This window comes from Rousettus aegyptiacus, unplaced genomic scaffold (genome assembly GCF_014176215.1).
Source record: "Rousettus aegyptiacus isolate mRouAeg1 unplaced genomic scaffold, mRouAeg1.p scaffold_m13_p_8, whole genome shotgun sequence".
NCBI lineage: Eukaryota > Metazoa > Chordata > Mammalia > Chiroptera > Pteropodidae > Rousettus > Rousettus aegyptiacus.
The window spans coordinates 16,289,496-16,307,888 of NW_023416311.1; the positions used below are offsets into that span (position 1 = coordinate 16,289,496).

At 47.9% G+C, this 18,393-nt stretch overlaps 1 protein-coding gene and 1 non-coding gene across 2 annotated transcripts in view; both read left to right on the forward strand.

Moving 5' to 3' along the window:
* Positions 1-18,393, forward strand: part of LMF1 (lipase maturation factor 1) — a 98,762-nt gene that overhangs the window by 38,303 nt on the left and 42,066 nt on the right. The window contains exon 4 of the mRNA XM_016136657.2: positions 12,868-13,016. Coding sequence (XP_015992143.2) covers positions 12,868-13,016 — 149 coding nt within the window. The remainder of the gene's footprint in view (positions 1-12,867; positions 13,017-18,393) is intronic.
* Positions 16,691-16,764, forward strand: TRNAV-CAC. The gene has a single exon. It is a non-coding gene; the product is annotated as a tRNA-Val (tRNA).

An 18,393-nucleotide genomic window follows, 5' to 3' on the forward strand; every position in this document is an offset into this window, starting at 1 on the left:
AGCCGTGGCCCAGGTGTGCAGAGCAGGTGACTTCCACTGCAGGCTGAGGTTGGTGAGCCCTAAATCAGAACACAGAGAAGTTCCTCTCAGTCCCATTTCAGTCTCCAATTCTTAGTCTCCTTGGTGAAACCAGTCACTCTGAAAAAGAGATTTTGTAAGTTATTTTGGAAAAAAACATTTAATTGTTTTTAGAGTTGTACCCGAGTAGTTTGATTAGACACCACTACAGGCAATGGTGTCCCAGCTCTCAGAGATAATTTCAGCTCTTCTAATGGTTTCTTCTATAAAAATTCATGCTCATTCTGTTCCTTTTTTAATCTTTTGTGTTTCTCTATAATGTTTAATGGTTTTCTCCATAAAGCTTTTAAATGTCTTTTTTAAAGACTATATTCACTCAAAATTTGGCTTCTTTAAAAAATTGCATTTCACAATTTGTTATGGTTCATGATAATACCAGTGGTCAGTTTTAAACATCCCAAGAGAAGATGGAAGAGTTTCTTGCTTGTTTATTTTTCTTTAACTTTTGATTATGAAAATTTTCAAACAAATACAAAATTAAAGAGACTGGCATCATGCACCTCTATGTACCGTCTCTGTCAGTTACCCAGCAGGTGCCCCATCTGTCATTTACTGACCTCCTCTTCTGTTGTTCAGAGTAAACCCCAGGCATCATGTCATTTATTTACAAATACTTCATTAAAGACCCCTAAAAGATTGAGTCTTTTAAAACAATGTAACTAACTACAATACCAGAAAATTAGGACGAATTCTATCAACTATTTAGTTGGTGTTCCAATGTTGCTAGTTGTCGCATAAATAAAAGCCTTTCTAGAGGTGGTTTGTCCAAGTAAGGATCCAACACATTTGATGGGTGTGTCCTTCTAGTCCCTTTAAAGCCTTCTTTGTGTTTCTTGCCACCAATATGTGTCATAGTTCAGGGAGCAGTGGGCTCGACCTGCACTGGACTGACTGGCCCTGCAGGCCTTGTATCCCTTGTCCCCAATCCCTGTGAGCTGGCGACAGAGCTTCAGGCTGCAGCAGAGTCAGCTTTGGCTTTGGTAGGAAGGCTTCAGGGTGCTGGGACTTTCTGTTGGAGCAGGTCAGAAGGCACAGTCTGCCTTTGCTCTCTGTGCAGTAGTAAGAGGCCAGGCATTGCCAGCCTGATGCGTTCGTTAGGAAGTTCTCCATGAGTCACATCGAAGGGCCGTGGAAGCCTCAGTGGTCACTCTTAGACTCATCCACTAGGGCCTGCAAGGTGGCAGTGTTCTAATTCTGTCACTGTTTGCATTTGCTACCTGGGATTTTTCTTTTGTTAATCAAAGTAAACATTCCCTCATCAACTGTTTGGTTGCTCTAAATCCAGTTTCTCTGAGAAAGTCAGAATAAACTCTTTATTCCTTCCCTTTACCTATCAGTTTTCAGAATGACTTGCTTCCAAGCATGCTGGAGGATTCCTTTAGTGTTCCCAGTCACTCTGTTAACACCATTCAATAGTTGTGCTTATTTTCTGTAGATTCTCTTATTAAAAATATATATATATTACATATAATATATATAAATATGTAGGCAATCATATTCTTTTCCACTTCAAACCTTATAACTTTGATTTCTTTTTCATTTTTGCGTAGATAAGACCTCTATTGTGGTGTTGAATAGGACCTTTAAAAGCATATTATTATGAAAAATTTCAAGCATAAGAAAAGTTGAAAGAATTATGGAGTAAAAACCCATATATGGACCACCTAGATTCTATAGCTTATATTTTACTAGATTTCCTTTGTTATATAGCTAATTTAGTCATCTCTTTATCCATCAATCCATCATACATTTTGATGCATTTCAAAGTAAATACCTGATATCAGTGTCCTTGCCCCTAAACACTAAAGATAGCAATGTACATAGCATTAACTAAAGCTCGGTGAATATTTAGGTTTTTCCCTTGCTACAGAATTTACACAATGAAATGTATAGTTTGTAAACATACATTTTTAGAGTTTTGACAAATGTATACACTTACGTAATCCAAACTTCCATCAAGATATAGAAAATGACAGTCACCCCAGGAAGTTTCCTCATGTCCCCACCTAGTCACCGCCCCCATTTGTGCAAAGGTAAGACTGTATCAGTTCTATTCTAAGATTGAGTTTGTGTAAGAACTTGTAGGACTTTTTCTCTTTCTGCATCTGATGCTACCCATGAGGAAAGAAAGTTTGCTTCATGCTGATATTCTTGGCTAACTTTCCAAAAGCCTTGCTCAGTTGACGCCTCTCTGCAAGACAGTCATGTCCCGACATTCTACACAAGAGATCCTCAGTTTTGGTGCCTAGTAGCGTAGGCCCATAGTTAAGTGTGTGAATGGCAGGTGGAGGATTCCGCATGTCTGAAAAATGAAATCAAAATGCCCCAAATGAAAGCAGATCTTAGATGGTTAATATTAAAGAAGATTCTCCTGTTTTCTCATTTATACACTGTATTTTTTATGACTGGTAGTATTTTTTCCATCTGTTTGTTGTTATTGATATAAGCACTTAACTCACAATCTTTTTCATTTATGTCCAAAAGAAAATAATCTGTGTTTTGATGGAGTGCCTTTTAAGCACAGTCTATGATGAACAGCATTCTTGCATTGCTTTGCTTCAGCAAACAGCCTGATACATTCTGCTGTTTGAGGTTAGTGATTTTTCCCTTTACACCTATATTGAGATCACTCAAATGCTTTATTTCCTCTTTAAATCTTTGGTAATATTCAACATTATTCCTCTGCAAACCATTTGGGTACCTTGTTGTTTGAAAAGCTTATGGAGTCTTGGTTCTAATCTCAAGAGTAGCTCCATCAGGTGGAAGACTACATTTGATTCATAGTTTTCACACCTGCATTGTTTCTGACAAGAAGTCAGCTGTCACTCATCTTGTAGGTTCTCTAAATATAAGTTTTATTATTCTCTGACTGCTTTGGAGGTATTATGTTTGGCTTACAGCAGTTTAACTATGAGGTTCATACATGTGGCATTTGGTGGGAGGAATATTATCCAGCTTCTGAATCCCTGAGGTTTTTGAAACTGTAATTTATGTCTTCTACCAAATTTGGATAACTTTTGCCAGTATAAGTCTGTTGTTCTTCAGATTGAATAACTTCAGTTGAGTTATCTTTATGTGCACTACCTTTTATTCTGTCCTCTAATCTTCTCATCTTGTAAAATTTTCCTTTTGGATATTTTATTTTCCAGTTCTAGAATTTGTTTGGTTCTGCTTAGTTTTCCTATCTGTTTATGCCTTATGAGTATATTTTCCTTTACATCCTTGATTTTACTTAGCAGGGATATTTCACCTTGTTTGCTTGGAGCTTCTGTTCTGGGTGCTGAATGAATGGAGAACGGAAATAAATGAGATATGCAGTATGTGGTGCGCTGAGAGTGTTACTTTGTAGGCAGTGCCAGGATGGACTGAGGCCCAGTCATAAATGTTATTGTTCAGAGAAGGCCTTCCTGAGAAGGTGGCATCTGAGCAGAAACTTAACAAAGGGCCATAGGGATGAGCACTGGGGGCAGTGACTTAAAGTGAGCCTGGGCCTCCAGCAAGGGAAAAGACCCCAGGGCAGAGCAGAGAGGTAGGTGAGGTGGTCAGTAGGGCACTGGTCAGCTTCATCCTCTCTTTTTGGGTTTCTCTGTGGATCAATCATGCTGTTTTCCTGCGATGATTCATGTCAGCTGACTTAGCTGAAACCTGATCCTCTACTGAACTTTGATCCTTCTAGAAGAAAGCATTTCTGGCAGTTTCTTCTGGTGGCATCAAGGACAGGATACCGGAGGGTGTCACTGGCTCTCCGTGAGTCACTGACCACCACCTAAGGCTTTTTTGCAGGGGACCTCTCAGTGAGACTGTGGTTGCCAGCAGTGCCCACCAGGCCCTGGTTCTGTGGCCAAGATGTCCACGCCTTCCCCTCCCTGTCCCAGTGGTGTGCACACACTGCCCAGAGTGATTCTGTAATATAGGCCACCCATCAATGGCCATCCTGGGCTCCGGACCCAGGAGCTCCCTGTCATTGCTGACCTTGCTGGATGGCCAGATCAACTAGCTTTCAAAGCTGTATGAAACCAGTCAGCAAGGTGCGTCCACTTATTAGTACCTGTGAACAAAAAAAAATGTAGGAAGAGAAGGAAGAATGCTGGCACGTTGACTGTGCAGTGACCTTCACTGGAGATGGTGTCTGCATGGGATAGAAGCTGGGGGGCCACCCTGACCTCTGATTGATGCACGTGCTACATGGAGTTGTGTGATTCCCTCCTACTTTACTGATGAGCTGACCCTTTCTATTATTTCTTACAAGTAGGTGTGTTTATATAATAACTGGACATGCTGGCTTCTCCCATAAGCCAGACCCCACCCTTCATCATGTAACCAGGTGTGTTCATTGGTAGCATGGAGGATGCCCAGAGATGTTCACTGAATGAACACCTGTATGCTAACAGTCCCTCAGATTTGGGGTGAGAGTGATGCCCCATTTCTGTGAACATGGACTCTTGCATGCTGACAGCCCACTCAGATGTGAGATGAGGGTGACACCCCACTACCATGGGCTCAGGAGCTCTCTGTATGTGTGCACAGGGGCTCCCCCAGCTGCAGTGTTGGAATGGACCCACTGCTCCCTTGAGGGCCTGTGGACATGGTGCCTCCAAGCATACATGCTTTCCAGGATTGACGAGCAGGGCCACATGTACTCCATTCACCTCGAGCCAAGTTTCGAGGCTCAGCAACCTCATATGGCCCATGGGCACTGGACAGCACAGGCAGAGCCAGAACATTCCGTTGTCAGCCCCACGGAGACACTGACCAGCAAGCACTTCATACCGGTCATAACAGCGATTCTGACAAGGTGCTCTGAGACAAGCTTCAGCTCCTTTTCATGCATAGAAAACAAAAGACAAAGAAATGGTAATGCACTATGCCCTTCAGCCTAATATATGTTAAATATTAGGAATATATTAATCCTGAAAAAATCTGTTGCTAAAGTCTAATTTCCGTTGACAGGAAGCATTTCGTATTTATCTAAAACCTATGAGCTAGCTAAGGTCATTACTACGAATTTTGTTTTGGGGCTAGCTGGTTACACCTGTATGGATCTAAGCAACAAGGGACACCTGGGGCTATGAAGTCTGGTTACTATAGCAACTGAGTATCAGCTAGCACCATGACAAAGTGCAGTGGATGGAGGGTCGTGGTTGGGGTGTGCGGGTTACACAGGTCACATCCTGTTCCCTGCAGTGCCCAAGGACATCCTTAAAACACATTAACAATTTGCTAAACCCCTCATAGTTGGGAGCATGCAATTTAAAATGATTTTATTTAAAGCACGAAAGCTTTAACTTGCTCTTGTGAAAACACCTACTTACTAGAAAATGCTCTTCTGTTCACAGTCTGATCTGGTTTAAATCCCATTGGCTGAAATGTGAAGTACCCCATTGCTAGCTTCTTTTAGTGGTCAGGCTCGCTCCATGTGCTTTTCATGGCCTGCCCAACAGCAGAACAGCTAACCCTCACGTGCCACTTTGTCCTGTTGTGAGAAGTAACCAGGAGAGTAGACAGGGCACATATCCAAGGGACATACCCAGATCAGACCAGTTCTGGAGGATTCCTGTGTAGACCTGGCTCCCTGTGGGTCCTGTGGAGCATGGGAGGCTCCACACCAGGCCTGGCAGGAGTAATGAGGCCCAGGCTGGGGAGGTGGGCAGTAGCATGGCCTCATCTCTTGTGTACAGCTGTTAGTGCTTCCTGGCCCCCAAGGATGAAGGATGGCTTCCAGTCTGTCTCCTTAGGGCAAGGGTGACTGCCAAGTTGTTCTGACAGCCAGAAGGGGTCAGTGGGCCTGGGTAAAGCCCCTCGAACGGTGCCCTCCCCTGTAGGCACACATGTAGCGCCTCTTGGCTGTGGCCGGTTGCCATGGTGAACGTGTTCGGAGGGGAAGGTAAGATGGAAAGGACAAAGTAAGGCTGGGTGTGGATTCCTGAGCTCTGCTGGATAGGCTGGGCGGACTGTTAGGTAGCCCTATACAGGTGAAGAAAATACAGAAATGCATCTTCCCTATGACTTGCTAGATGGACAGTTGGTAATGGGATGCTATTTTTATTTTTTTAAATTTTATTATTAGTTTCAAGTATACAGTACATTGGTTAAACATTTATATAGTTTATAAAATGATAACAGGATGCTATTTTTAAACACTGGCAAAAGTTTTCTTTCAAATTTTGTCTTAGCTTCTTTTATGTTTTTTTTTTTCACCTGATTTCATTTTGTATTTTGTCTCAATGAGAGAAAAGTGTCTTAGCATTTGGTTGGTGGAGCATACCTGTCGCAACAGCAGTGTTTGCAACAGTAACTAGTGGCTCTCCCAGGTCCAACCTGGGTGACAGCCAGGCAGGTGGGCTGGATTATAGACAGTACTGGGGACCTCCTTTCCCTCCACTCTCCTCCAGGCTGCCTTGCAGCCACTGCCACCCCAGGCCTGGCTCTCAGGGAGACATACCACAACAAAACTATTCTTTACTCACTAGTCCAAGCCTCCATGCCACTGGAGTTGGGGCTCCAGCTGGCCCCCTCAGGAGTGTGCTCTGGGCCTGATCCGGTTTGGGGTTGCTTCTCTGTGCCGGGCTGCAGGCAGGGTACCCGTGCTTGACTGCTGCCCTGCTTTCAAAATGCAACTTTCCTTGAGTGGCATTTCCATCACACATGCTGAGTGACAGTAATTAACAATAAAACAAGGCTTTGCAGAGCAGGCACCTGGTGGGAGAACACAGAGTGGCAGAAACACAACTCGAAGTGGTCAGGATTTGTGAGGGCACAGACTGAACGCTGAGCCACCCGAGAAGAAAGGCTCCTTCCTGAACGTACTGTGACTTCATGTGCTGCTGAGAGCCCACAAGACTTCCCAAGAACAGACCAAGATCAGAGCCCACTTTGAAGAGTACACTCTGCAGCCATTATCACAGAAGTTACTTTCCCTGAAGTCAGAGACATTCAGAGAAGTAGGGCCCAGAGGCTATACCTTCGTGACCACAGACAAGGCTGTAGCATTCTTTGTGACTTGGGCCAGCACCTGCCTCCTTCGTGATACCACAGAGTGGGTGGCCCAGCCCTGTGTTTTGGGCATGGACCCAGGCGGCCCTCTGTAGCTTATCCTCTGCAGTCTGTGGCCGCCTTTCACCGTTTACATTCGGCTGAGAGGGCACCCAGGGACCGAAGTGAGCAGCATCTGGTGTTACAGTGAAGTCTGAGCTGCTTGCCTCATCCCCATCACCTTGCTGACCGCTCTCTCCTTGGGTTCCCTCTGCCCAGCCCTCCCCAGGAGCCACTGCTGGCCCATTGGACGTTGGTGCTTGTCTACCGCGAGGCCAGGCTAGGGGTGTGAGCAGGACCCAGAACTGTCCACCAGCATAGAGGGTGCCAGGGACAGTGGGCCAGCACACCAGTGTTCCTGCTGCTGGCCCCCACCACATCAGTGTGCACCACATGTCTCAAGCATCGGCTCTCCAGAGCCCCACCTCCCAGGTAATGCAGGCTTTGCATTTCTGCAGAGGTCTGGTGCTCTGTGACAGAGCAAGGTGCCATACCTGTGAGGGGGCAAGGTCACCTGCAATCTGTGTCAGGGCTGCTTTCTTATCCCTGAGGCCCATCTTTGCCATGTCAGTGACTGTAGACAAAATCTGGTGTGCCTCTCTGGAACTTTCCATCCTAGCATACAACCCATAAAGATCAAGAAAATAACTTTTAAGAGCTCGAGTTGGTCTCCAGGGCATCATTAGGAGCCCCGGGCGGCTGAGGGCGGGGGCTTCGTACAGGAGTGACAGCCCGTCAGGAGAGAAGCGCTTTTCTCCATTTTCCCTGATTTTAACGTGAAGCTAATGGGTTCCTACTTCTAACATGGATGGTGGCTGTCATTTCTGAAGGATTCATACATGTGAAATTTAATTACTCTTTCTAAGTAACTATAATAATTTCGAGGAAGGTAATGAGGCCTCAATTGGTATTTTCTTTCTGGAGTGGCCATCTGGAGGCTTCCACCTGTAAAATGTTGTTTTAGATTATGTTTTCCACCTTGGTCAGAGGCAGCTCAGCCTATGCTGTGCTGACCTTGACTCTGAGTGACCTCCAAGCCCCTCAGCCCAGCGGCCCCCCTGTTGGCTGGAGCACATCTGCTGGCTTCCCGTCTCTGCTCTTCCCGTCCAGAGCAGTCGGCGAGACTCTCCCTGATGAGCAGCCAGGGTAGCGCCCCCAATACCTGTTTGCTCTAAAGGAAGCACATTGTCCGCCATGCGTTCAACCCGTGCTGTAAGTTGCCAGGCACAGGTCAGGCCTCTTAGTGGTGAACTTTCTGGATCTTCAGTAGAAGAGCATCTTTACTCTTCACTCGCTCCTAAGTAGATAGAGAAGAAACATCGGCACCATTTCTCTGTCAGTTTTATTTGGTGAGCAGGAGCCCTGAGCTGGGCCAGAGGAGTGGGGACCCCAAGAGGTCAGAACTTGGGCCGGGAGACAAAGTGCCCAAATTCAGCATGTTTTCTGGGGCCTTTCTTCAGGCTGCACATGTAGCTCCCCTGGCAGACACGGGCCGTGCGCCCCATGCCAAGAAGCTTTATTTAGACATAAAAACCAGGAGAAGGAGGGTGTCCACCTGTTCTGACCTCTTGAGTCTACACAGCCATAGCTGATCCTGGCCTGCAGGGTGCCTGAGGCAAAGGGCTATGGCCACCCTCGGACGTGGAGGCCATGGGCAACTGTTTGCCCTGAGCTCTGATCAATACTGCATTAAGATTCACTGTCCCATCAGGACCAGACTAGATGATCCTGCAGCTTCGCCACCCCCACTGCCTGTGTGGGGATGTCCCTGGGAGAGTGGCAAACTGTTTTTGGGAAATGGCAAATGCAACCCAGGGAGCTGCCCGCTACCTGGACGCTTCGCCCCAGCAGCCACTGTCTCTGTCCAAGCGTCCAGGGCTGGAAGCACCAGCTCCTCAGTCTCATAACCAGAGGTGTTTTCCCTTCAGTTTTATATGGAAATTTCCCAAACATGGCTCGTTCAGGGTGGGTCTGTTATTCCAAATAAGTCAACAACCATAGAAGGGATAGTTCCAGAAACAGGCAGGTGCAACTCACACTCTATGGCTTCCTCATGGGCATTTGCTAACAACCGTCACCCCAGAGCCACTGGTGGGACTGTCAACACCAGCACCGTCCTCAAGACAGCTGATGGGGCAGAACCTTCCAGGGCCACCGTGGAACTGAGATTAAGTAGGCATTTGTACACCGAGTGAAAGGGCCAGATACCTGTAACTCCCCACCCGCAGAAAAGCTCTGAGCACAGGTTGAAAGGCATGGGCACCTCATGAGTAGGGGTTTTAAACTGATAAGAGGCACCCAGTGAAGCCTGCTGACTGTGTTGGGGTCAGCATTTGCTCACAGTCATGAGCACGTCCCTTGGCAGTGTGCTGTGCCATCCGCAGGCTCAAGGACAGCCTGGGCTGCGGGAAGCCACTCCGGCAGCGCACTGGGCATTTGTTTTTCTGGGGACGCCTCCCCGCCATGCTGAAGCAGAGAACAATGGTGTTCCTTATGCAGGCAGCACAGCTGCTAAAATTCAACAAGATCCAAGAAAAGAAAGCAGAAGCAGGTGGGTATGCAGGCAACCCTTTCCTCCCCAGCAGTATCGGCCAGCACTGATGGCCGCAGGGCCAGCGGCCAGCAAGACAGCAGCTCCAGTGAGATGGGTGCGGGGAGGTGGCGGGTGAAGGGGGTCCCTCAGGAGGAAGCTGGTATACCTCTGCTGCAGGCCTCCACTCTCCCGTGCACCCCAGCAGGGTAAGGAATATTCCAATAGGTTCAGGAGGCAGGAGGGCCAAGTGACCCTCTGCCAGTACACACATGTCCCTAAGGTGACAGCATGTCCCATCCCTTGCCTACACCATCACCTGCTTCCTGGCACTTAGGCGGGCTCTTCCATTTGCATATCACTTTGATCGGTGTCACTCAAACTACATATTAAAATTCCGTTCATCACATCTGTGCAAAGTGAGGTGACAATTAGAGAAGGCAGGCCCGGCGCCTGGGGAAGGCTCTCCTCGCCCACGTGGGGTCTCGGAGTTTACAAGAGTTTCTCGGGAGTGAGAGCAAGGCAAGCTTTGCGCTGTGGAGCTGAGCGAGGGCCCCACACCTGCAGAGGTGCATTGGCTCCTCTAGGCATCCGGGTGGTGGTCGGACCTGGCTTGCTCTCTGCCCAGAACCCCGGAACCACCTGCTCTGTTCGCAGGGCTGCGAGGGGCATGGGCCTCTGGGTTCCTGAGTTTTCGCACCACCAGATAGAGGTGGCCTTTGAGGTGCTTTCTCAAAAAGTGGACATGTCTATAGATAAGTACGCCACTTAAAGCTGTGACTGCCACTTCCATGTCCTGCATATCTTTTGCTGATCAAATCACATATATTATAAAATGCACCCGAAGTGAAGTGAGTCCAAATTTAATGAAAATTATCTCTCAAGATAAAACTAGAGAAATTGTCACATACAGAGCAAAGTTCATTTTTTTCTTGCTGAGAGAAAGGGAGTTTGAAGCAAATTGTAAAGCAAAGGCCTTCTAAAACCACAAGCAAGGAAATCCTTGACCCAAAGAAATCAGTTGGCCTGTGTCTGAAATCTCACAAAACTAGTGTAGACTCTTAATTTTTCCCTCTTGAACATCCGAGGAAAGTCAGGTGTGTGCCCAGTGCTGGGTGGGGTGCAGGTGGGTCCTGGAGGAGTTAGAATGAGTTGTGGGCATCTTGTTCATCCAGTCTCCAGAAGAGGCCACTGCCATCTCCCCTTCTCAGCTTTGGCCGGAGCGCCCTGCAGCTCAGTGCCTTCCTCTCCTGTCAGCTGAGCCACAGGACCCACGACAACCTGATGATGCCGTGGCTCCACCTACACATACCTCACTCCCCAGCACTGTCCAGGCTTCTCTCTGCTTCTGGAATCATCTCCCAGTGGGGGCAGTGTGCGTGCTGGTGGCCCCAGTGTTCCCAGCGCAGAGCACATGGCTCTGCCGAGGCAGCGAGCCCACAGAGATGCCAGGCTGAGGCTGCCCCTTTGGGTCAGTCTCATTGTCACCCTGGTGTCAGACACACCACTCTCAGGCACTACTTCACAGCAGATGACCCACCCTCTCCAAAAGAACTGATTTGGAACTGTGGTTTCAGAAAACCATAGAACATGTGAAAGCAAATGGAATCCCCCCCCCCCACCCCTGCATCTTATAAAAAATTTCAAACTACAGGGAGTTTGAAACAATTGCACAGTGAAACCCATGAGCCCCCTGCCTGGACTCTGCAATTTGTCTTTCGTTCTGGTGGCTTCATTATATGCCTATTTGTTCCTCATCTTAGTGTTCAGGGCACCTCAAAATAAGTTGCAGACATGAAGATCTGTCCATCAGCCCTTAAACTAGGGTTCAGGATTCATTTAAGTTTGAGGAAGAAACTTACAAAGAATGAAACCCCAAGGTGCCTCTGGTGAGTGTTGGCGAGCACACCCCATGACCCACTCCCCCACCAGTCACAGACACGGACGGTGTCACCCCAGAATCCCCAGACAGCGTTGTTCAGATTTCTTTCCCCTGCATCAGTTTTCTTCCTCCTAGAACCTTCTATAAATGGAACCATAGCGTATGGTATGTACCCTTTCCTAATGAATCTTTCATTCAGCATAATGTTTTTGAGATTTGTCAAAATGAGATTAACAGGAACTTGTGCAATCTGAAAAATGGAGCACAGGTCCCTTTTGAAGGGCCCAGTTGACAACCACCTGAAACCTGTTCTGGATTCCAGGTGCCCTGGTGATGCAGTGTGAACAGTTGTTTCCATAGTGGGGGCCAACTCAGTGAGTCACCACCACTTCTGTGAGAACGAGAACTCAAGTGTGTTACACTCACCTGCGTTTCTCACATGGAGTTCCCAGCAGGAAGAATCAGCTGGCATTCCTCATGGCCAACCAATAGAGCTGCCAGCCATAACAGACTGAGCCCATGCAGGCTAACAGGAGGTGGTTTTATCTGGAATGACCATCACCTGCACCTACTTCTTCCCCTGGCTTCTTCTCTCACCTGGGACAGACAGGCTGTATTATCTGTACCTGTCTCATTTCCCTGTGATTTCCTCCCTCACCTGGAACAGATGGGGGCTGTATTTGCCCTGTATCTCCCTATGACTTTCTCTCTTACCTGGGGTATATAGGGGCCATGTCACCTGTACCTGTATTGTGTTCCCCGTTGGCTTCCTCACCTGGAGACCATGTCACCTATACCTGTGACTGCCCCTGGCTTCCTCCCTCACCTGGGGAAAATGGCTGTGTCACCTATATATCTCCCCATGACTTCCTCATCCAGGGAAGATAGGGACCAGAGTCAGCTCTGCATTCAGAACCTCTGTGCAAGTCATCTGGCCTCTATACACATTGTCGATCCCGGTGAATGGTCCTCCAGGAAGAATACACAAAGCCATGATTTCAAGTGCAGGCCTACTGAATGGAAAGAGGGCTGCCCAGTGCCTGGGGATTCTGGGGTGACACCGTGTCTGTGACTGGTGGGGGAGTGGGTCATGGGGTGTGCTCGCCAAGACTCACTTATTACATCTGCAGCAACTGCAAAGGACGGGAGGCAGTGGTCTGAACACGGAGGGTGTGGCGCAGGCACTGGGGTCCAGTCCCCCTGGGGGCTGAAATGCACTCCTCAGCCACTCCATCTGTCCTGTGTGCAGGACTGTTAAGTTAAACTGCTTTCAGTGGGATTATTCCTGTAGAGTATGGCTAGCTGGTTAACGTGGCTGTTTGTTCTCTTCCCGTCTTCATTTCAGGATGGGAGTCCCAGCTTCTGGAAACAGGGTTCCTGGGGATTTTCTTGTGCCCTCTTTGGACTCTGTCTCGACTGCCCAGGAAGACGCCCCCTCCCCAGATCGTTCTGTGGGGCTTTCGGTGGCTGATTTTCAGAATCATGCTCGGAGCAGTAAGTAGAACTTTTATTTGTAATATTTGGGGGGAAATGTACTGAAAATGAGTCTCTCGCCTCGCTGTCCTCCCGTTGGCCAGGCCAGGCCAGCTGTTCCCCTTCCGCTTCTTTCTGTGATGCCCAGTGGCCTGTTTTTGATCCCTGCAAACTTCACTGGCTCCCCTGGCCCTTTACATGATCACGTCCTGCCACGACTGAGTCCACTTCACATGGAGACTCACGGGGAAGAGCCTCTCAACGCCTCTCGCCAGCCCTTCCGGTGGTCTCTGGACCACCCCATCGCTTTCCACATCGCTTTAAATCAGTAAAGAAGGACATGATGTCATTCTCACCCCTAGAAAGCCACACCAGCTTCCTTTTTGTCTCTCTGCCTACTAGTCTTTTCTTTTGGACCCGTGCCCATTGGGTTTGGGGAGTATGTTTAGCTGCTCCTTTACTCCAGTGTGGCCCGTGATGGCAGTCTGTGCTCTGCCTGGCCCAGGTGCTGCTCGCCTGTGTTCTCCTCTTCTCAGGCTCTTTTGCCAGGCCCTGGAGACTAAGATTGCTCAGCTTCTATCTTCTACACAGCCTTTGAAAGTATATGTCTTTTTAATTTAACTAACCGCTGCTTTTCAAAAACATTATCTAAGCCCTGAAGTCAGGAGTGACGTGGTTGCTTTTGACCTCCAACTGCAGACAGAATTTGGCAGCTTTCCCTCACTCTCTCTTCCACTTCTCTCCCTTTGTAAGTAAGATCTTAATTTTTCATTAAAATCCTTATAAAATTTGAATTCTTTTACATTGGAAACCTTGTCATACAGATGTGCTAAGTATCCGTTTGCTTTAAGTTTTCCCTTGGGGAATAATCACAAACTTGGGGGACAGGGCAGAGAACTTGCTCCTGACCCATTTGAGAGCAAGTTGCTCCATCCATCAGGCCCGCCTTGCTCGTGTGCCCCTCCAGTCCAGATGGCCCTCAGTCTCCCGGCCCCAGGACCCCACAGTGTGGCTGTCTAGTGTGCACCTGACCAGCCTCAGGGGCTGCATCCCTGGCAGGAGGCCCCGCACTCTCTTCCGGGGGCAGCATCCGGGGGCAGCATCCATCTGTTCTGTCACAGACTTAGGCGGGCCTGGCTGGTCCTCTCTGAAAATCACTTTTTTCCACAGCGTAACTAATATTTTGCGGTGAGGTCCTGTAAAATCATGCGGCTCTCCCATTTCTCATCAAGTGTTCAGTTTATTCGTGTGTCTTTGTGAGCATACACTCCCCACATGCCCTATGGTCAGCATGGCATTTTCACACCTCTGTGTGGCTGTTGATAATGTGATGCCCTCATTCCTTGTATCTATCCTGTGCTCCGTCACCCTTGCATCATGACCGGTTGTTATATGCCCTCAAGTCAGCTCCGACTCCTGGTGACCATGTGCCTGAGAGATACCCAGTGTCCTGTCCTCAACAGCTCTGCTCAGCTCCTGTAGTCACACCCGTGGCTTCTTTTAGGGTGTCCATCTACTCATATTTGGTCTTCCACTTTCCCTGCTGTCTTCCATTTTTCCCAGCATTATTGTCTTCTCCAAAGAACTCTTGTCTTCCTTCTCTCGATGTGCCCACAGTAGTAGGACGGCTTCAGTTTTGTCATTTTTGCCTCCAGTGATGTTTCAGGCTTAATTTGCTCTAGTTCCCACTTGTTCATCTCTCTGGCGGTCCAGGGGTATCTGTAAAGCTCTCCTCCAACACCATTTTTCAAAGGAATCCATCTTTTCCTGTCGGCCTATTTTACTGTTCAACTTTCACATCAATACATAGGAATTGACCAGCACTAGTTCTTAACGAGCGACTGACGGGCATCTGCTCTGTGAGGGGATGACGTGCCGGCCCCCCAGCGGGACTGCAGTCCTGAGGGCTCGCACCCTCCCGCTTCCTCCTGTTCCTGTCAGGCGCCCACCCTCCTATGCTTCAGAATGCTCTTGGATGTCGAAGCATCGTTCATTCCGGCATGATGACCATCTGTGGTTTGGTCAACTGCTGCGTCTGTGGCCAGGCGGCCTTGGAGCCCCGGGGACACTGGAAGCGGCTGGGTGCAGAGGGACAAGTGCCGCCGGGGGGCAGCAGGCCTAGGGTCAGAGCCCGGCGTGACCAGCCATGTCCACTTGCTCGGGTGGTGAACAGGTCACAGGGCTGTGGTAGTGCTGGCCAGAGGGGCAGACAGGGCTGTGTGGAAGCATGGAGAGCACCCTGTTTGGGGCTGGTGTGGGTAGCAAGGTTCTCGACTGGGCAGGTGTGACTAGCTACAGATACTGAGAAATGCTGTGTTGAAGTTATTGTGTGTTCAAGTTCAACAATAAAGTGTGATGCCTCTACATTCATTTTCCTAATTAATTAGAAAGATAGTTGTTTTTGTGATTCATTTTAATGAAATGTTGAAATTGTGAGTTGTCTATAGTCGCTATACGCATATTCTTCACAGGCTGTGGTTCCTCATCCATCTAGGACTTGATTTTGGATTCTCTCCCAAGCTAGCTTTGAAAAGTATAAAAATGTATGAAATGTTGCAAAAGACTTTATTGGGGACCCCACTGAGATGACAGCTTCATTAGGTGGGACATATAAAGCGACGAGCCCCCGGTGAAGGGGCAACCCGGGCATGGAAGCTCTGGGTGGCAGAGCTGTCAGGCTGTTTTGTGCAAGGTTTGTGATGCCAAGAGTTGAACAAACCCCCACCATGCCTGACTGAGTGCAGGGGATCGTTAGCACATTCTAAAGCGCCTTTTATGGCATTTTGATTGACTGTTAGCACCAGCTGGATAAGAAATTATCAGGTGCACTAAAAGGTATAATTACTTGATTTAGTCTGTATGTTGGATATTATTAATCTTCCTTCAGTAGAAAGCAGAAAGTAGAGTTGACTTGACAAAAAAGCGCTAGCACCAAAATGTCCATTCCTATACGAGGTGAGAGAAATCACAACAGATCTAGTGATACTAAAGCGACTATGGGTGAAGCCCCCCAGTCTAGCCCCTGATCTTCTGTTTGTGGATGAGAACCAGTGCCACAGAATCAGCTAAGGGGTGACTGTTCTGAATATTCAGAGACCGCTGTCGTTTTGTGATCCTGCAGTGGTTCAGATGCCCTGAGAGACAGGCTCTTATAGAGCTCAGCCTCGGAGGGGACTGTAAAGGTGCCCAAACAAAAAGAAAGGAAGCCGCCTTACCTCTGTGCCCACAGAAGCCCCGCTCTTCCAAGGTGCCTGAGATGGAGTCAGCCTGGTCTCCGTTCTTAGGGCTTCTGTGTCCTGAGCCCTTCTGACCCCTTTCAATGCTGGGGTGGGAGGTATTAATGGATAGGTGGCCCAGGCGACCCTGCTGTCTGTAAACAGCTGGACACTGAACACACTGCACGACGCAGCTGTTCTCATGTCAATAGACAATAGACAGCGTGAGATGGGTCCAGAGGAGAACACATGAGGTGAGCCCCTCGGCCGCCTGGCTCTCTGTGGGGAGACGGGGGCAGGCAGAGGTGGGAGACTTTGCCAGCTGTTGGAAGTGGAGGATGATGGAAGGCTATAAGGCTTCCCTCAGCCCCTAATGCTGGTGGAATTCCAGAGGAGAGTACACAGAGGCGCACAAAAGGAGCTCCAGGGACACAGCATCACCTCTGTTGCAGTCTTACAAAAATGCATTGCTCTAGGGGTGGCTCCATAGTGTAGTGGTTGGCACGTCTGCTTCACACGCAGAAGGTCCTGGGTTTGCACCCCAGGTGGAGCCGCGGACTGTACCCTGGGTGTGCCAGGCCGCGAGCGTGTGGGAGGAGACGCCCCACTTTCAGAGATCCAGTTCTTAAGAGGAAATGCAACGTCTATATGTCAGGGGCGGAAGTAGGGGGAGGGGAATTAAAGAGGGGAAAAAATGCATTTCTCTAACCTAATTGTGAGAAAACATCAGACAAACTGCAACTGAGGGACATTCTTCAAAATTACTGACAGAATTCTCAAGTGTCAAAGTCATGAGATTTAGTTAAAGATTGAGGAATTGTCAGACTCAGAAAACATAACAGTTAATGTGGCACCCAGGATTGTCCCTGATATAAAAAAGGACATTAGTGGGAAACTGGTGAAATCCAAGTAAGGTTTGTAGTTTAATAGCATTGAATTAATAGTGATGGCTGTACAGGAACTCCAGACTATTTTTACAGCTTTCCTGAAGTCTTAAGAATTTTTCAAAGTAAAACGTTAAAGAAGGGCTCAACAAAGAAACAGTGGCTTCTGCTGGCACTTCTGTCTGGGAGAAAGTGTCCCCACCAGCTCTTGCCCTGAAGCCAGACAACTTAGTTCCTCCCGTATATTCCTGGCGCCTTTCAAGCTGCTGCCCCAGCACTGGAGTTCAGAGCGAATGAATCCGTCAGCAAATGTGTTTCAGTCCCAGGCCCATCGAAGCAGGACAACCCCACCGGCCACGGGACCAGGCCACGGGACCAGACAGGATGGCACCGTGACTGATTCCAGAACCAGACGCAATGATCAATTACCTCATCCCCCTCCAGTCATCCAGTCAGTTACCGTCCTCCCCACCCCAATCATCCAATCAGTAGCACCCATGACCCCAACTCCCTTAGTTTCCATGACTACTGATTTTCCCCTGTGTACTCTGTACTCCCGAGACACGTGGGGAGCCCTTTTGTTGAGAGCAATAGCTCGCCTGTGTCTTCAGGACTTGCAACTCTCTAAACAAACCTTACTTTCTTTGCTGAAAAAAAAAGTTCAAGAGAAATAGTATGAGCAACTTTTATGCACACAAAGCAGGCAATTTGAAGAAATGGTTAAATTCCTTCAAAGACATAGATTACCAACACTGACAGAGGAAGAGACAGGAATCTGCATAATTCTATCAGCTGAGATCATTAACAACACAAATAAAAAGCACCTTCCCACTAAGAAAACTTGTGGCCCAGAAACCTTTCCTGATGAGTTCTATAAAATATTTAAGGAAGAAACTATATGAATCTCGTACACGCTCATTCAGAAAACAGAGGAGAGAAAAGCCTTCCCAACTCATTTTTCTGAGACCAGCAAAGACAAGGACATGTCAAGAAAAGGAAATTACAGAGCACAAACATGAATTTTTTAAGGAATCATTAGCAGTTGAATCCAGCAATACGTGAAAAGTATAATGCATCAAGATGACATGGGGTTTTTCCCAGAATGCAAGATTGGCTAGACATGAATGAATCAAGGGAGAAAGATATAAAATGATATGATCACCTCAACTGATGTAAGAAAAGCATTAGACAAAATTATTCAATTTTTAGAAATTCTCAGCAAAGTAGGAATAGAAGGAAACATCCTCAACCTGATGAAAGATTAAGTGCATAAACTGCCTGCAGCCAGTACCATACTTA